Source organism: Bemisia tabaci, chromosome 1, assembly GCF_918797505.1.
Source record: "Bemisia tabaci chromosome 1, PGI_BMITA_v3".
Classification (NCBI taxonomy): domain Eukaryota; kingdom Metazoa; phylum Arthropoda; class Insecta; order Hemiptera; family Aleyrodidae; genus Bemisia; species Bemisia tabaci.
The window spans coordinates 63,845,386-63,864,737 of record NC_092793.1 but is presented as its reverse complement, the minus strand read 5'-3'; the positions used below and the strand labels follow the sequence as shown (position 1 = coordinate 63,864,737).

Below are 19,352 nucleotides of genomic sequence, written 5' to 3'. Positions count from 1 at the left end.
TCTCCGTTCTCAACCACGAAGTGGTGGCCAAAATTTAAAATGACGACTTTCTTGAAAACCACGAGTTCATTCTCCCTCATTCTGAAATCGTAATGCCGCAAGCACAATGTTAATGTAATTTTGCTCCTTAAACATGATAAATTGATTTTTCAAAAATCAAGATCTTTGGTATTTCTTGGGATAAGTGAAACGTATTATTCATGGACAGAAACGCCAAATCCTTAAGAAGTCAGTCGTGAACATGTTTTCGCGAAAAATCGACTGAATTCGAAAAAAATTAGATGGTTTCGATTTCTCGTGTTCTTCCCTAAAGAATGAAAAAGCGGTCGGGTGTCTGATTGGCTGAAAAAAAAGCGCGGGACGTTTGTGGTCATGCACTTTCCCAATTCAGTGCAGACTCTTATTCTCTCTTTAATTTCAGCATTGATTTAGCGCCATTGACACCCATTTCTATGGGTGCCCATTTCTGCCCTTCTCTCTCTTTTCCATTGCAGCTTCAACTAGATTACCTTCAGTATGTTATCTACGCACTTTTAGTTCACATAGATTTTTTTATCCTTAAAAGGAGGTGGAGCTTTTTGTCTTGCGTGAATAGAAATCTCCTTTTATAAAGGATTTCATTTCAATCATCTTTGTCACTAAAAATGTCCATTTTTTTATCCTTAAGAGGGGGTGGAGGAGCTATGCTGAACTCTCATCAGAGATTGTGAGGAGCTTTTTGTCTTGTGTGAATAGAAATCTCCTTATACAGGGTGGCCCAGACCTACCATACCAGGCCTTTTTTTCGGTTAATATGGGACTCTGAACTTTTAAATTTGCCCAGTATGGAGGTTACCCCAGTGCCCCATCATAAAAGTCTCTGAGGACAACGGGACCCTCAAATTTGGATTCCTTGGGGTCGATTACCCATGAATACACATTTTTTCCGAGTCTCCACGTCAATTTTACGAACTTGAATTTTTTTGAAAGGGGGCTCTGTCCCCCACCTTTAGGAGTCGGTATTTTGGAAACTGACGGGCCGATTTTGGATTTCTTGGTGTCAATTTAAGTTAAAAATTTCCGTACGTTCTGATTTCGATGAAATAATTTCAAAATTTTGACATAAACCCTGACTTTTGAAGTACGGACCCCCCTTTACCCCCCAAGGGACGCCAGGGGGGCTCTGGGACCATGAAATTCGGATTCCTTGGGGTCGATTCCCTCTTCATCCCCGCGATCCTGGACTTCGTGCGACCCATATTAACCGAAAAAAAGGCCTGGTACGGTAGGTCTGGGCCACCCTGTATAAAGGATTTCATTTCAATCATCTTGTTTGTCTACGTATTTTTCATATTGTTTGGAACAGGAATTACTCATTGTCATATCCTTCATCATTCATGGGAAACCACAGTGAGCTTGTTCAGTAATGTTTAATTCCTGCATTTCTGAAAACTAGAGAGTGCACAGAATTCGCATGAATTTTCCCCAATTTTTTGGAACAATATTGACTCCCGGAAAACAAGCTCAAAGTTGCTTATTTTGAGCTCCCATGTAATCGCGCGTCGGCGGGTCACCAAAAATGTCCACACTCGAGGTACCCACTGCAGCGTCATATTGTCCGCACGCGATACGGCGCTATGTCCTATAAGCCCTTAGCACACGATCAATATGAGCTATCAATATGGCAAGGTCATAATGCGCGCACAGCTTGTACGACCAATCACAGCTCTTCGAGGCATATATAGAGGATATAGAGCGGCGCCGCTCTATATTGATGAGATATTGATAGCTCATATTGATCGTGTGATTACCCCTATAGTCCACGTGCGGGCTACAGGACGCTGCAGAGTTAACTCAACGAGGGTGGCCATTCTCCGACGGGCGGCCGCGGCGGCCATTTTTAGTGACCCAACGACGCACTTTCAAATGGGAGTTCAAAATACGCAACTTTGAGCTTATTTTTCGTGGGTTAATATTATTAAAAAAAATCTGGAGAACTTCCTTAGAACTGTTCGCATTCTCTAGTTTCCAGAAATGCTGGCATTAAACATTACTAAACAAGCTCATTATGGGACCTATTATAAACATGAAACAATCTGAGAATCAGCTCATTGGATTTTAAATTTAATTTGATCAGTTTTTCTCAGCAGGAAGTGGCCTCCATTTTTTCTTTAATCCAATTCCTTTATTTCTTTTGAATACAAATAATTGTTTTTATTTTCAGATGTTTCATCATGCCCAAAAATTAACTCAAAGATTTCTAAACAGCCTCGCTCTATTCTAATACCTGTCAATTTACCAGGGGTGAAAACTATTAAGGTGAGCAGCACCAAATTATTTTAATGGGGAATTAGACAGGGTTTTTATTTTTACCTTTGAACGTTTATCACATAATTTTGGGGGCCTGAAAATCCTCGTCTTAGACCTAGAATACTCAATATTGCAGTCATCTTGTGGGAAAGTACACAATCACTGTCAAAAATTAAAGTTCTTTTGGTGACGGATCATGAGTTTTGAATATGATGTGAGGGATACCAAGATACGTTACATACTGGAGTACAATATACCGTTGCCTTTGTGACTGAGTTCAAAATCGAAATTACCTAATTTTTCAGCCGAAAATGGTTCAAAATCCTTGTTTTTCGCAGTTCTACCTCAAATTTCGACTCATGCTTAATGGTAACGTGTCATGAGTTTCGAATATGTTGTGAGGGGCACCTAGAGACGTAACTTACGAGAATATGATCAACTGTCGCCGTTAGGCCCAAGTTCAGATGTCGAACTTTACTAACTTAGCAGCCCAAAATGGCTGAAAATTCATGTTTTCCACGGTTCTGCCTCAGCTTTCGACCTGGGCCCAAAGGTGACAGGTCATGAACTTCAATTAAGATGTGAGGAACACCTAGAAACGTAACATACGAGAATATGATCAGATCGACAACTGAGATTAGAACAGCAAAAAACATGGATTTTCAGCATTTTCGGTCTGAAAAGTTAGAAAAGTTCGACTTTTGAACTTGGGTCTAAAGGCGACAGTTGATCATATTCTAATGTATCACGTCTCTAGGTGCCTCTCTCAACATATTCGAAGCTCATGGCGCGTCACCTTAGGGCCCAGGTTGAAATCTGAGGTAGAATTGCAGAATACAAGGATTTTCAACCATTTTGGGCCAAAAAATCAGAAAAGTTCGATTTTGAACTTGCACCCAAAGGTGACGGTTGATCATATTCTAGTTTGTTACTTGTCTATGACTAGGTGTCTCTCACATCATATTTGGAGCTCATGATTCTAGGTGATGTAGGACAAAGATCCGCCTCTTTGTTGCACTGCTACCTAGTTTGTGCCTTTGAGAAGCAATAATTATCATAATCTGTAAATCAATTAAAGAAGCTGATTCATAACGAGTAGCAGCAATAACACTGAGAAGGATGACGGCAAATTTGTGTAGATTCATTGAAAACACAGCCCTGCTCATTTCTGGTCATGTCATATTGCAGGAAGTTCCTTGATTGATTTCTTTATATTTTCAGCGTCAAAATTTCGGGAAATGTGTCAAAAAAATTCCATCACCTCAGGATTTTTTGCAAATTTGAAATTTTGGTTTTTTAGGGGTGAAAAAACATGGAAAAATGTATTATTAAATTTAAACACGTTTTTTAGTCACGCACACCCCTACCAGGTATAATTCAACTATTTCATGCCAAGAGAAGCGCCCATAAGTCAAAATGGGTCAGTTGCGTTGGTCATAGAATCGTGTTTTGAGGCTTGATTCTTGTAGATCAGCTAAAAATGTTAAGATGTGTTCAAACCGCAACTTTCTACGTTGAATATTAACAGAGATGTCATCCATTGGAGAGTCGAGTTTTTGATGTCATCCACTGCGATGGTAACACCTTTGGTTTCTTCCACCTTGTTTTCATCAGTCGGTGTGATGCGCATTAGCACTGGTTATTCAACATGAAACCTGGATGAAAGCAAAGTGAAAGAACCAATGGTGTCACTACCGCGGTGGATCATGTCAAAAACCTGACTTTTCAAAGGGCGATATCTCATTTAATACTGAACGTAGAAAGTCGCGGTTTGGACGGATCTTATAATTTTTGGCTCATCTACAAGAATTAACTATCAAAACATAATTCTGTGACCAGCGCATCTGACCCATTTTCCCATTTTTAGGTGATTTTTACCCCTCAAACCCTTGGCTCTTGGCCAAAATATCTAATATTAAGTTTTCTAGAAAATTTTCTGTCCCTGATCTTCTCTTTTTTGGATGCCCACAAGTCACCTGAAAAGTATACAGGAAGTTCTTAATCACTGGAAAGGGTGAAGGGGGGGGCAGACACCTTGAGAGCTCTAAGATTCATTAGCTTGTTCCAAAATATTCTCACAGGTTCCAATTTTTGTGATATACAAACATCTTCTGGACACTCTTGACACATGTTGACAGATCGTAACTTGTCTAATATGCAGACACAGGTTCATTGGGGTTCTCATCCGATTCTCAGTGCTGAAACAGCAGACTACGCGGTCAGTTGGTTTATTGCCCATGATTCAGTTACTCTTTTCAATTTCTGTCAGTTTTGCAAAATAGCTTCCAGATGCTGCAAACTGTAACCAGATTTTGTATGATATATTTGTTGTGAGTCGATGGTGCAACATCAGCAACGTAATTTGACCCCAGGCGGTAACCCGGCGGGTCACTTTTTAGATACATAACTTATTGTTTTTGTACACGAGGACCCGACCATCCGATGTAAAAAAAGAGGATAGAAATTACTGCGTATTCTACCTAGCCACTTTGGATCGAGAATTTATCGAAAAAGTGACACCGAGGCGCACACCGAGCTCGGAACTCATCAACCAGAACATGGCGCCAGCTCTTCCACTTACACTACGACTTTAAGTAACCTATGATTTTATCTAGTAGGGGTGTGAGTGACTAAAACACGCGTTTAAATTGAATATATTATTTTATTCTTGTTTTTTGGACATTTTATATTAAAACCAAAATTTTAAATTAGCAAAAAATCTTGATGTGATGAAATTTTTTAGACATTTTTCCCCAATTCAGCGCTTAAAAATACATAGGGATCAATCAAGAAACTTTCCGAAATATCACATGACCAAAAATTTGCATGGCTCTGAAATTTATGTAAAATATTATGAAAACCAATGTCCCTCATTGACTAATTGTGGAAGAGGGAGATAGAGTTACAGGTATCATTCTCTTACAATGAGTCAATGAGCCTGCTTGAGTCCACGTCTGTTTTCGTAATTTTTGATTTAAATTTTCCTTGAATCCTCATTAATTTGATGTCATACTTCTTGGTGTTAAGGCTGGTACGTGTTATGGCTCAGTTTCTTCCATTAATTTGTAGATTGAAATAATTATTGCTTCTCAAAAGCACAGACAGTGCCTGTAGCAGTGCAAAGTGGTGGTGGATCTCTGCCCCAGATCATACAGAATCACTCTAAGGAGGTTTAAGATCCTTAGAAAGGCAGGGCATCATTATTGTTACGCCACTTTTGTTTAAGAATATCACTGCTTGAAATCGTTTGGAGGTGCATTAAACACAGTTGCTCTATTTTAGTTGAAGCCTACTAAAACAATCAGTCATAATTGGAGCTGTAGTGATTTTCGTGTGCAATTCAAAAAACTTGACCTGACTTTTCAGGTAGTGAATGCGAGTGGTAGGCCGTTAAACAGCGAGGCCCTTGGCAGAGTAACAAATGCTGGGAGGATCCTCACATCAAATAATAATGGGTCACACACGTACCCTAAACTTCAGTTAACAGGTATGCATTTATCTTGACAGTCGATTTTGTTTGTCGTTTTTTCCTTCGCGTAAGCATAACAAGTAAGCTACAAATATAAATATTTGTCACCCAAAATACAATGATATCACACCAAGCAGACGCCAAGTGAACATTTATATAAATTTAAAGTTTCTCCTCAACATTATTACCGGGAAAACACAAAACATATACAAAAAAACAATGCATAAAAATCGATACAAATTTATCATTTTTTTTTTTATTCCAATAAAATAACTACTTTTTGCCTCGAAAATATAGACGTTTTAGTGTTTGGCAAAAAGATAGAGTACAAATCGAGGTAATATGTCACTTTTGTTTCACATCTGCATGTCAAAGAGAATTCGGGGTATGGCCGTTTCTGTGAAGGTCCATTTTGTTAAAATTCAGTGAAAAACCTAACGGCTATAAGACCGCCACAATGGGTCACTAAACCTTGTTTATTTTATTAAATATTCTGAAAGAACTATGTGAGGAGATAACGTGGTGATTTTTCCGCATTTTCATGGAGCCAAAATCACGGAGAAAACTGCTTTTGAAAAATCTAAAAACTGCAAGACATTTCAAATGCACCCGAATGGCGGGAAACTAATGCGGTTGATGTACTGCATTAGTCATATCGCAATCTTCTCTCATTTTCCTCTGATGTTTGTTAAAATAAAACGTATTTCAATGTGGAGTTGTTGCTTGTTTATTACAGCTAACATATGAATGAGATTCTAGTCTTGAATTCAAAAGATATAATTTCGACTTTAGTATTGTTCTCATATAGGAAGAGTAGATAGACATTTGACGGACGTCGTGGAAACCCGTGCCCGCCTCTGATTGGTGCCGGATGACATCATTCGGTGCGGCGCGAAACCGGGGCGTTTTAAATTTGCGTATAAGTTGAGCGATTTGAACTGCGCATTTCTCGGTAATTGAGTTACTTGTTAGCGTTTTTAATGTTCGCATCGTGTTATACGCGTCATTTTCCTTCTGAAAACTATATTCGCAAGTCAAAATTCGTTCATAGTTTAGTGAACCATTATCAGGTTGGTCACAAAATTTGGAAAAATGGTTTTTGTGCCCTGAATAGATAGATGAATAAATGACAAAAATATGAAAGAATAAATTTGGAGTTGATCGAGAAACAGTTCCTGGATGGTCTTGCATGGAATGTCCCGTCTGCGGTATGAGACATATTTTTCAGTATTTTCGCCACCTTCAAAGCCCTCCTGCGGCTGAACACTCCTTTGTCCGAAAGGATATTTAATGCCAACCTTCTAACTGAAATTTCATTTGTGGACGTGTCAACAGCTGAAGAAAAAAGACTTATGGAAAAAGAAGGCATTGCTCTACCCACCCACTATCCGTTAACAAAACAAGAAGAACGAGAATTGAAGAGAATTCGACGGAAAATAAGGAACAAAATTTCTGCGCAGGATTCCAGGAAGCGCAAGAAGGAATATGTCGATGCCCTTGAAGAAAGGTAAAGACTCAGTATCTTCTATCATTAATTTCAATCTTAATCTTAATTTTGCTTAGTAATATATGATTCTGAAAATGAAATCTATGTTTGTCGATAAATTCTTAACGGTAGCTCCGATTTTGATGGGGTTTTTTGCCACTTGACCTTTTGTTGCGTCTCAAGAATTATAACTCGAACACCCGCCCGTGATCTGTTCACCTGTAAATTGTCGCAAGAGTTCCCGCGGAACTGCATTGTACTTCCGCGGTTTTTCGCGCGGCTGCGTGGTCGACAAGGACAATATTCAAATCGGTATTAATCAAGATTTGGCCAAAATCATTTTTAACCTAATATCTAATGATAAAATACTGATAAAAATATCTAATAACATAACTTTAAAACATGGGGTCCTAGGATTAGTCCAAAAGGCTTCACTCAAGGACGAATTCTGTCCGCTTGGCGTCGCGAAAACAAAAAAGTGGCAAATTGATGCCTGCTCCTCTCAGAATAGCAAGTTCGAGTGCTACTGAAGGTTCCAGGATACTTGGAAACAATGAAATTTTGAATGATGCTGAATAATGAATTTAAACTTATTTCTAGGAGTATATAAAAGGAATGGGTGGTTAAATAATATCGAAAAAATGAGAAGACCTTCAAGAGTGAAGGGGGGGGGGGTAAAAATGTGTGCTACAAAATTTCCTAAAATTGTTCTAAGTCTGTTCGATTGGGATCGAACATACTCCGAGGGTTGAACCAACGTAAGTTCGTTCGAAATCAAATGTCGTCCCGTGCAATGTTGTTAAAACTGCGTGAAGCTATTATGCATTCCACATGTGTGTGAAGTAAATCGCCACATAGGTGGGGTGGGTTTTGGGTGGGAAAATTAATAGGAGATATCAAAATATTATTTACATTGTATTTATCTTACAGAGAGTAATATTCTACGAATAATTAATGTGACCGAAGTAATACCTAGATAATTAAATGAGGTCATGATTGGATAATAAATCTTTAGTAAAATTTAATGCGAAGATAATTTAAGGTAATAAAGTAATATTAAGTATAGGGAAATTAAAAGTTAAAGTAGTGAGTTGAAATAATTATTGCCATAAATTACCAGTAAGTATTGATTATTTATTTACAACGGTAGTATGTCATTCTCCATGACTGGAAAGTATCGCCGAGATTAATATTCTCGGGGTCGATTGACGAGGATAATTTGTTGTTAGCAGTCGAGAGCTGAGTAAGATTTAAAGACTACTGAGAGAAAGGTAATGGCTGCAGAGAGCCTGAAAAAACTTGCGAAGAGGTCTTGATTTGGCCGCGGTAAGAGCCGGGGTAAGTCCGGTGTGAGAAGTGGTTGCATCTGGGTGCTGGGTTTGCAGCGACAAAGAGCAAGGGAGTTTTGGCCGCGGTAAGAGCCGGGGTAAGTCCGCTGAGAGAAAGGTTGGGTGACCGCGGTAAGAGCCGGGGTAAGTCCGCTATGAGAAGTGGTTGCATCTGGGCGCTGGGTTTGCAGCGACCAAGAGTAAGGGAGTTTTTTGGCCGCGGTAAGAGCCAGGGTAAGTCCGCTATGAGAAGTGGTTGCATCTGGACGCTAAGTTTGCAGCGACAAAAAGTAAGGGAGTTTTTTGGCCGCGGTAAGAGCCGGGGTAAGTCCGCTAAAAGGAAGGTTTTGGTTTGGTGGCCGCGGTAAAAGCCGGGGTAAGTCCGCTGAGGAAAGGTTTTGGTGGCCGCGGTAAGAGCCGGGGTAAGTCCGCTGAAGGTTTTTGGTGGCCGCGGTAAGAGCCGGGGTAAGTCCGCTGAAGGTTTTTGGTGGCCGCGGTAAGAGCCGGGGTAAGTCCGCTAATAAAGGTTTTTTGGTGGCTGCGGTAAGAGCCGGGGTAAGTCCGCTAAAGATGTTGTCAGCAGATGCTGAGAGAAAATTCTTGGCTTGCAAGGGGCTGAAGATCGGGAGAAAAATTAATAATGAGAAAAAGTAAAACCAATAAATTAAAGACAATGTGGCTGGTTGGAGCCTTAGAAAGTAAAACATAAAACTGAATATGGGATAGACGGTTTGGCAAACGTGAAGTCGAAGCCAAGAAAAACAAAAAATATAAAGATTAGGAAAATTTTACGGCCTAAAAAGGCTGTTTTGTCAGATGATTTTCTAAACATGAAAATTTCGAGTGGTTGACGAGAAGAATTTACATTTTATCGAAATGGACCGAGACTGAAATTGGATCTTTTAAGTCTCAATTTCGGTGTTTCTTCCCTCTGAGAGCAGCCACTGTATGCCAAGGACCGTAAACGTGGTACTCTCGTCTTTTTGCAATGAGGGAGGTGTTTCTCGTTTTGCAGGCGCTACGCCAGTGAGTAACTGGGATGTGCTGCTAATCTACTGTTTTAGTTGTGAGACCTTTTGATCATAATAGTTGACGGGTTGGTTTTGCCAAGTAAGCGCATTTTTGACGGCCACTAAATTAGCGGCGGCTGTGTCCGCATAGGCATAGGGTTCTTCCACTGAGCAGCCGCGAAGAGCGCGGTGTTCGGTTTCGAGTTCATTGATAAGGTGCGCCATTGCCGATACGGGAGACGAGACTCCAAATATCGTGGGATCACGAAGCAAAGTGTTGTGACCCTGATTATTAATTTTGCACGAGGTTGCCAAATTGCACTCAAATTTTTCATGATTATCACTCAGGCAGCTTACGCATAATCCTTTTGATTGAATTATTAAAAAATTTTGGGTGCGTTGGATTTTACGAAATCGCAAGCAACGATTGACTCCATGATTCTTCAAGCACAGAGGGCATCGGTGCGGAGCGTGAATTTTTTGATGGTTGATAGTCGAGATTAGAACTTGAGAAGGCTCTGTGGCCGGAGCTATTCCCATCACGGCGTATCCCAGTTTGGTTTTCAGGGCAGTAGGAAAACCGGGACCGAGAGAGATTGTTTCACCGCACAAGAGTTGCGGTAAAATATCAAGACCTATTAAAATTTCAACAGGTGCATTCACCTTGTCAAAATCAGGATCCGCCAAAGGATAGCCCGCAAGGCGGTAACGGACTTCCGGTGACATTGGCGCGGATGGAGTCGGGCTGGAAATTTTGTCTATGACATTTACAAACTGATCTCGAATCAATATTTTACCGTGGTGCTTGAGATTAATTTTGGTGATGCCGCGAATCTGAACAGGATAGCCAGCTATCCCGTTCACCGGATTAAGGTTAGGATCAATACTGCATTGAAGGGCCCTTGCGCATTTGGTCACAATTATCGTTGTTTGCGATCCTAAATCAAGGATGCCTCTTAGCATTGTTGCTTTCCTTGAAGACGAAACTTCGACCTGATCAGTGGCCAACAAGATCGGGTCGGGAGATCTCGCCGACCATGGTTACTGAACTTTTCGGTTTTTCGGCAGTTGTCGGGGTAGGTGGACGGGGGTGTAACCATGTATGCAGAAAAGCCTGATCTCGTTTCTTCGTGTATAACTGGTTAGGCAGCAGCCACCCGTCGGTTTTTTTTTTGGTCTTGTCATTTTAGGGGGAATTTTTTAGGATTGGGCCGGGGTGGCTACCGCCACCTAGAATTGTGTGGCTCGTTACAAGCAATACAGCGAAAATCTTTGTTGCATTTTGCGGGCATATGCATGCCGCTAAGACAGCGCTCACAAAGTTTACGGGCTTTTACAAGCTCGAACCTTTGAACAAATGGCATGTCTCTAAATTTTAAGTACCTATAAAGCGGGTGAGGTTCTGAGCACAGCATGCAAGGGGCAGGACTGCGCTGTCTTTGTCCAGAAGAGTTCTCAGACTTATCGTCCTTTGTGCTGGTGACCAGAGCCTTGATTGAATTTTTATTTGACGAATTATTCGGAGCATTTTTATTTGAAGTTGATTGAGCATCTTTATTCTCCTTTCTTGATGTTACTAGATCGTCAGCGTATGCAGCCTCTTTCTCCAGGAAGGAAATAATATCCTCCAACTTTGGATAGTCCTTGTTGCTGCGGCGGTGATCCTCTAATCGTTGCCACAGTATTAGTGATATTTTTCTGGAAAGAATGGTGACAAGCACACCGTCGAAGGTGGCTGTAGCGTGATCCAAAGCATTCAGAGCCTGAGGATGCTCTCGCACTTTGGCGAGCAAAGAATGTACTTGCTTATTTTCTTCAATTTCCGGGAGATCTAGCAACCCTGCAAAATGAAAGAAAATATGCCCTCTGGTGGACTGATACCTCTTGCAAAGGAGATTCCAAGCCACCGTATAATTTTCGGTGGTTATATCAAGGCTCTTAATTAGATCGAGGGCTTCACCGTGCAGGTTACCTAAGAGATATTGAAATTTTTCAACTTCTTTTAGATGAGGTGAATTATGTACAGATGCCAGGAATAAATTGTAATATGTTCGCCAATTTTCAATTTGACCTGAAAAGTGGGTTAACTCTAATTTTGGCAAGCGAATTTTTGGGTTAAAACCGCTGAAGGCTGTGTTTAACATTGTCTGATTGATCATCGTCTGAAATTCAGGGGCATCTTGTTGTTTAGAAGTATCATTTCTTTTTGATCGCTTGAGATATTCAGTTAGAGCTTCCCGCGTAAGTTGCTCAGATTCGACTTGAATTCTATCTGCTTCTAACGGTGAATCGGGGTGAGCAACCGAAAACTCGATAGCTTCATCCATTAGCGTTTCGAAACGCTCGCAATACTTTTCCAGCCTTTTGAATGAAGGAGAGAAGGCTCCTATGTCATCCTCGTCCGGCACCTGCCGGAAAGCATCGCGTGTGTTCCGGGCGAGTTTGCAGAGGTTTGCCAATTTGGCAAGCATGGATACCCCTTGCAAATCCCCTGCATTTGCATTGTCGTTGTGGTTCTGATCATCATGTTGGTCATTGTTATCATGATTATCATGGTTCAGATGAGCCTCATTATTTTCGTCGTCGGACGACATTTCAAATAAGGAAGAGAAAATGAAAGGTTATGAATAAGAGGTTAAATAATTCGAGATAAAGAGCAAACGTTATTTTAGGAATGTCAATCTGAATTATACCTGGTTTGACTACTAAAGCGCAACTGTACTAGGATTTTTCGAAAGTTCAGAACCTGGTATACTTTACGGTCGTAAAGCTTCGTCAGGATTTTCTAAGGTTAAGGACCTAGTTCAACATAGATATTTTGCTGCTGCACTAGGATTTGAAATGAAGGCTGTGACAGGTTAATTAAGTGGACGTAATCCTAAGGACTGTTCGCACTCTATTCCGGTTTCGAGCATTAAAGATTTTTATACTAGAAACTGGATCCGGCCCGAGGGACCAATTTTATGAGCGATATAAAAGGGAAAAACTTAGAAATAAAGGTGAGGAGGAAAAAAATTGAATATGGAAGTTAGAAGTTTAACTTCTCAAAAATGACTTTTGTAGGGGTATTATAATTGAAGTTTTCCGTGAAAAGTTTCCATTGTTATTTCTTTGTTTTTTTTTGACGAGCAGTTTGAATTCCGCGCATACTTTTTTGTATTCTAGGAAAAACTCCATACTGGCGTTAGTTTTATATAATTTAGCCAGATGGTCATGTTTGTCTTTCAACCCTTGACACTGCTCGTCCCACCAGGGTATTTTTTTGTACTTTTTTTTCTTTTTTCTAAGTGAAAAGGAGAGGCCTGAATTTTCTTCAGGGTAGAGCAACTGCATTTCTTTTTCAATTCTTAGAGAATGAGCTTTGAGGCTCATGTTGGTGAATTCATCATAGGTTTATGAAGGTTCAGTAAGGAGTGAATCTTGAATATTACGAAAAATACTCCAGTCCTTAAGTCGATGACTGGGTGTAGTCGAAGCCAAATTTTGAGAATTGGTAGAAGAAAAGGAGAAATTTTACTATCTGTCGAAGATATATAGACAGGAATAATGATCACTGCCTTCAGTAGTTAAGGCTCCTTATTCAAGGGCTTGAGTCAAAGTGTCTGAGATAAAAGCAATATCAGTAAGGCTCTGATCTTGAGTCGGTGAGGTTTTCCTAGTGGGTTGAGGGCAGAGGGAATTAATATTAAAAAGTTCAAGATCGTCTGCTAGTTCCACCAGAGTATTACCTTTGTTATCACTATGCAGGTATCCCCACATAGGATGTTTGGCATTGCAGTCACCTCCAATAAACAGAGGTTTATTAGCAAGGTTGTTGATTGATAGAAAATTGGTCAAGTCTGTTTAGGTGAATTGACTTTCTGGATGGATGTAGATATTCAGGAAGAATAGTTCTACATTGTTGTCCAGGATTACTTTAAAGACCTGAATTTCGATATTTTTATTAGGAGGGTCTCTATTGTCCAATGAAATTGAGTATGAAGTGAACTTAGTTTTTATGAGCGAGACAAGGCCTCCATAACCATCATCACGGTGTAAATTGATGTAATTTTTTACGTTATCACCAAAAATGTACCCGCTTTCTGGTTTAATCAAGGTAAAGACGTGTAAAATTGAAAAAAAAAACCCCGTGAAATTGGTCATAAATGAAATGTTCAGAAAAAATACATATGACGCACCCCTTAGGAGTGTGACTGAAGGTCGAATAACATTCAAGAGAGCTGCCTCAAATATAAAAAGGCTGCAAAATGTGATATTCCTGTCAATTTTCACATAGTGGCAATCCAGGTACAAGTATGCTTTTTTTATCTGTTCCATGGATGGGTATGAGCTCTTGCGTACGTCAATATGAAAGTTGTGCCCCTGTCTCTGGAACCTTAGGCGAGGCAATATGTAAAATTCATCCAATTTTTGGCACCTTGGAACAATTTTCTCGGAAATTTGGCAACACAGGAAGAAGTTACACACATGCGTTTATTCATTTTTTTCGCCTCCAAAAAAGTACACAGCTTTCAGTTTAAACTAAGTTTTACTCAGGTAAAATTGACAAAACCTTAAAAATGGGTAAAAAATGGCAACAATGGACCTCAAGGCCCCTAAAAGTTCATCAGAAGGCTTTCTAAAGGCCAGAGATAGATGTTACGCAAAAAAATGCACCAGAATAACCTCTTAAAACTTGTCTGTGGCAATGGAGGGGGTGTGCAGACGACTTCGAGCGCCCGGATTTCAATCGGCGCGCGCAAAACGTAAACTTTGACAGCTCATATCTCTTGTACCAATCGTTTCCCTGGGAGGTATAATATATCAAAATGTACGGAAAAGTTCGGCAAATAAAATGAACAGCTTTTTGTTCGAATCGAGAATCCGGCATTTGAAGGTTTACTACGGTTGAAAAAAAATTGGCTCCTAAGGAAGTGTGAGAAATGGCATCATTGCAATCTTAAATAGCCTAAACGATCGAATTGACTGTATATTTCAAGAGAACGCAATTTTTGAAGAATTTTTGCTCAAACCGCATCTCAATATCTTTTTTTGTTCGAACGATATGGCACTCAACGGTTTTCAACTTGGCAACGCTGCTACGGGGAAAGAAATTCATTTCAGGCCTTGAAACTTTGGGAAAAGGCGTATTCTATAATGAGGAATGACATATTGAAACTTGGTCAAAATCCATGAGGGGAGGGGGGGGGGATTTTGCCGATTTTGCATACACCCCTTTCACATGCCTCTAAGGGATTTTGTAAGACTTCCTTAGAGCTCACATGAATTAATCGGCCATTTAAGTTTTGAAATGGAACTTCACAATAGTGTTAAGTACCTACATTTTCTTGAGCTTGCACTCATGACATCAAATCCCCTTCTTTTGTTTTATCAGGAACATATTTAGTTTTTGGGACATCGAAAATTACATTTCTTGCAAAAAAAAATGAAATTAAAATTTATAATAATTACCATTATTTTTTGATGCCAGGCATCCATGAGCCATCATCTCAAACTGCCAACTTCTAGCTTAACCAGTCAACACGGGATACATAATGGCATTGATTTCCCTTCATCATCAGCTTCTTTCGCACATTCCTCATTACATATTTAGCCTACGATTAAGAATTGAAAATTTGATTCTCCTTTCAGAGTTAAACAATGCAATGAAGAAAACAAAGCTCTATTGAAGAGGGTGAAAGTACTGCAGCATGAAAACGAAACATTGGTTGCGCAGCTAGGCAAAGCTCAAACTCAATCGTCGACCTCACAGGCCCCTCCAGCAACGTGCTTGCTAGTGTTACTTCTGTCTTTAGCTCTTATTGTTGCTCCAAATCTGCGCTCTCAAAAGGCTGCAAACGGGGCTGTTGAGAAAGAATTAATGCTCGAATCACAATCAAGCTCACCTTTTGGAGGTAAGATCAACCTTTCATTTTATTTTTACACTGTTCATGAAATTGAAAGAAATAAATAGCTTGTAGACCCCCAACGCATGGATTGTTCCAGAAATAGACCACTAGGCAAGGTGTGCATCTAAGCATTACATTACCTACTCTTTCATCAAAATTCCATGCAGAACACAATTTGTACAATGAAAGTTTTTGAAAGGAAATCCGAACAAATATCAATATTTTTTGATGCATTCATACTTACATACTTGTTAATCGTAAAGAAAAACGTAATATACTTGAGTTAAATCATCTTGCGGGGAAATCAAAGCCAAGAAGTTCCAAAAATTATAATTAGAGTCAAAAATAATTTGATTTCCCCGTGGAATAGTGTGGACCCAGCACCATTTCTTCACCTTGTTACATACAGTATTCGGGCCACTTCTTAGTGTTTTTTTCTCACTTGAGTTAAGTTGCTTACCGGACGTTTTCCTGACATTATCTAATGACAAATGATATGGCAACTTCCATCTCGGCGATTCGGCTCAGCTGTCGCACATTATTCACTATTTGAACAGAACAGAATGGGAATGGAACACTGCTTAATGAGAATCCTGCCATAACTGTTTTTCTGCGCTATTTGATGCTTGCAGATTCCGATTTCTTCTATGAGCTCGAACTTCAAATTTTTCGTAACCAGTCCTTTAAAAATATGTCAATATCTTGATTAGGAATTGATTTCAGTAATTTCAGTCGTGCACAACAAGCTCTATGCGAACTTTCAAGAGAAATCGTATTCAGGATACTTTAATTTTTTCCTTGCCTGGCAACCGATTACTTTTAAAAAGAGGTAGAAATTGTGGAGTCTTCAGCGATCACTAGAGGACCCTCAGGGTGGAGCAAGAAACCATTTTTTTCGAAATCCGATGACGGCTAGTGAAATGGACGAGGAAAAAATCCTGGCTCCATAGGACAATGCTTTCATCGAAAACATGGGGCTCGAATTTTCAAGATCTCAAATTTTTTATTTTACCGTATTTTTTTTCTAAGATAATTTTTGGACGACACAACTGATACGTACCATATATGTTTTTACAGGTAATTTAAGTCAGAGAATCTTATTAGCCCGATTTAGCAAGCCGAAGCTGAGGCCGCAGTCACATTTTACTTTGAACAGGCGCAGTAAGGTACCTATACAAACGCGAGCAGTGACAAATCTGAAAAAAGTCCAAACTTTGCGTTACATTTTAAGTAAACAGCACAATTTCACACACTTCAATAAAGTTGCAATGCTAGGTGGCCGCAATGAGCCACATGAGCTTTTTGTTAGCTTGACAGTTCGTTTTAGAGAAAACCAGTGACTTTTTCATGTTTTTCACGATATTTTTCAAGGGGAAAAATACTCAAAACACGAATCCTAGACGCACACTAGAGTGCCATCTCCAAAATGTGGAGTGAGATACCATGTGATTCCCACCTCTTCAAAGCTTGCATTTTAACTTTTACTACCTGCTTCCATTTCAGGGCGCACAAGACATTTGTTATTCTCTGAAGCCAAGACTTCTGTTATCTCGGAAGATCTATCTCCAGCTCAGCTCGTTGATGTTGTCAACTCATCAAAACTCCACCAAGAGGATAGCAGCTCCTTCAGTACTCTTCTATCTAACTTGAAAGACCTTCTCAACTTCACTCCAAAACACATGGACTCTATAATGATGGACCACGATTACGATCGACCAAGGAAGAGAGAGAGGGAGCGAGATTTCATCATCCCTCCGCTTGATGGGTTATCGCCTCCTGTAGCAAAAAAGCCATACGCCCCATCCTACAATGATCGTTTTGAAAGCAGTGTAAACAAGACTCACATGAGCGCATTCAGTGATATAATAAAGCAGGAGGTCATCATCGTTTCAGATGATGAAGAAGCTATATGAATTGGTGAATATGAGTATCCTTTGTAGCCTGCATGTAAGTGCAGTTTACCATCTAGGCAGACTCAGATTTTTCTTTTATGTATTTTGAACTGTTCGTAACCTTGTCATCCTATGATGGTTGATCATTTTGGATGCTTTAAAAATGTATAAATTAGTCAACCAACAAGAGTTGACCTTTGTCTATTCATTTGGTTCTTGTGAAACCGTGACTTGTTGAAATATCATAAAGCACAGCTGCACAGAATAGTACTTTTTAATATGTGCTTGAATGGTACCGACTTTTCCCAACCAATTAGTGTAAGTGGCTCCTATTAGATGCATGATTATTTTCTTCATCAAATGTGTTTATAAAATTTATCGAAAATTGTAATTTTTTGTTTGGTTTCTGAGGTTCCGACTCACTCTTTAAAATTATCTCATTTTAGTTCTGTGACATTTTGATGGAAGTGTTCACAGTTGGCTTTTAAAATAATTTTGTATGAAATTAATGTTAGTTATCTTCTTGATTGGTGCAATGTCACTTCCGATTCCTGAAAAATTTACAAATGATTTTATTATTATTATTATTATTTTTCTTTGGTAACTCGGAAGAGGGAACACTTCTGGTACAAGTATTACTGACGGGCCACAGGCCAAAGTCAGTAACACATACTATCTTGCTTAAATAAAAAGTAAATGTTATTTTAAAGTAAAATTAAAAAAAATTAAATTTTAAGTGAAATCAGAAAATTACTCGATATTAAGAAACGACCTGACAATACTTAACGTGCTTATGACGACGGACTTCTGCATTGAATGAAGCAGGTAACCATCTATTCCAAGGTCTCGAAGATGTTGAACTAAACTTTTTGGAACCATCCCTGTTACTGACATTTTAAGGGGCTTGATGCAAACAATGTTCAATGTTATTATTATTATTATTATTATTATTATTTATATGCGAAGTTATCTCCAGCTTTGCTGGGTAGTTGGGCTCTCTTCACGTGAGCAAACAATGCTCATTGGTAGAGAGAGTATAGTGGGTTGAGGCCGGTGTTAACTTGGCTATGAATGGCCAATTTACAGCCGACGATAAGGTTTGCAGTAACCGGGGTGAGAACTGTGTCCTAAGACGCCCATTATTATTATTATTATTATTATTATTATTATTATTATTATTATTATTATTATTATTATTATTATTATCATTGAAAAAAAAAATATTCTCAATGTATTTCTAAGCTCCTCATCTCAAATACAATTTATTGCTGAAGATTTATAAAGTTTCTCACAGTCTTACCAAGAGTGCACGAGGATTAGGAAGGATCGAAATTTTCGACTTCAAGAGGGGAAACGCGTATTATTGAAAAAAAGGTGTCAAGGGGGCCCCATATGAAGTACCGAAAATTTCGCTGCATAAAATTGACTCCCTTAGGCTTCAAAGGTCTAATTTTTTAATACTTTATAATAAAGATTCAAACACATGTTTCCGTACAAATTTTGTCAAATTGTTGGATTTTAGGGCGATTATCCCGTTGTGACGTACTGATGATTAAAGCACAATTGACCTGTTCTTTCCTGACAAATAGTCAAAAGCGCCCTCCAGAAAGGCTCATCTACAGTCATGTCGTAAAAGTGAGTGTGATTAGTCAATCCTAAGAGATTTTGCTGAATTACGAATCGTAAGCAAAAATTTCGTCCGTTTCGGCGTATTTCTAACCGTTTACCCACAAACAAGCGAAGGGTGTTCGAGCTATGCACAGGGCTTGGCAAATCTTGTGTTCGGGAAATTTCAGCTGTGGGGAATCTTAGTTTAATAAGATGAGTGACAGTCTGCGACCTTTGGAGTTGTAGTGCTGACCCATTGTGATCAGTTTTCGCACAATGAGTCAGTTAAGTCATTTTTATTTATTGTGTCATTCAAAAGTAGTAAGTGACCGAAGCTTACAGTTTTTTTCCTAATTTTTCTTGATGACTGCAAACGAGAGAA

At 39.3% G+C, this 19,352-nt stretch overlaps 1 protein-coding gene across 2 annotated transcripts in view; it reads left to right on the top strand.

Moving 5' to 3' along the window:
- The window catches only part of CrebA (Cyclic-AMP response element binding protein A), a 49,206-nt gene extending 30,900 nt beyond the window's left edge, over window positions 1-18,306 (top strand). For both annotated transcript variants that reach the window (XM_072305217.1, XM_072305211.1), the window contains 5 exons: window positions 2,204-2,298; window positions 5,656-5,776; window positions 7,094-7,265; window positions 15,214-15,476; window positions 16,974-18,306. In XM_072305217.1, coding sequence (XP_072161318.1) covers window positions 2,204-2,298; window positions 5,656-5,776; window positions 7,094-7,265; window positions 15,214-15,476; window positions 16,974-17,383 — 1,061 coding nt within the window. In that variant the 3' untranslated portion in view covers window positions 17,384-18,306. The remainder of the gene's footprint in view (window positions 1-2,203; window positions 2,299-5,655; window positions 5,777-7,093; window positions 7,266-15,213; window positions 15,477-16,973) is intronic.
- Window positions 18,307-19,352: the final 1,046 nt, after the last annotated feature.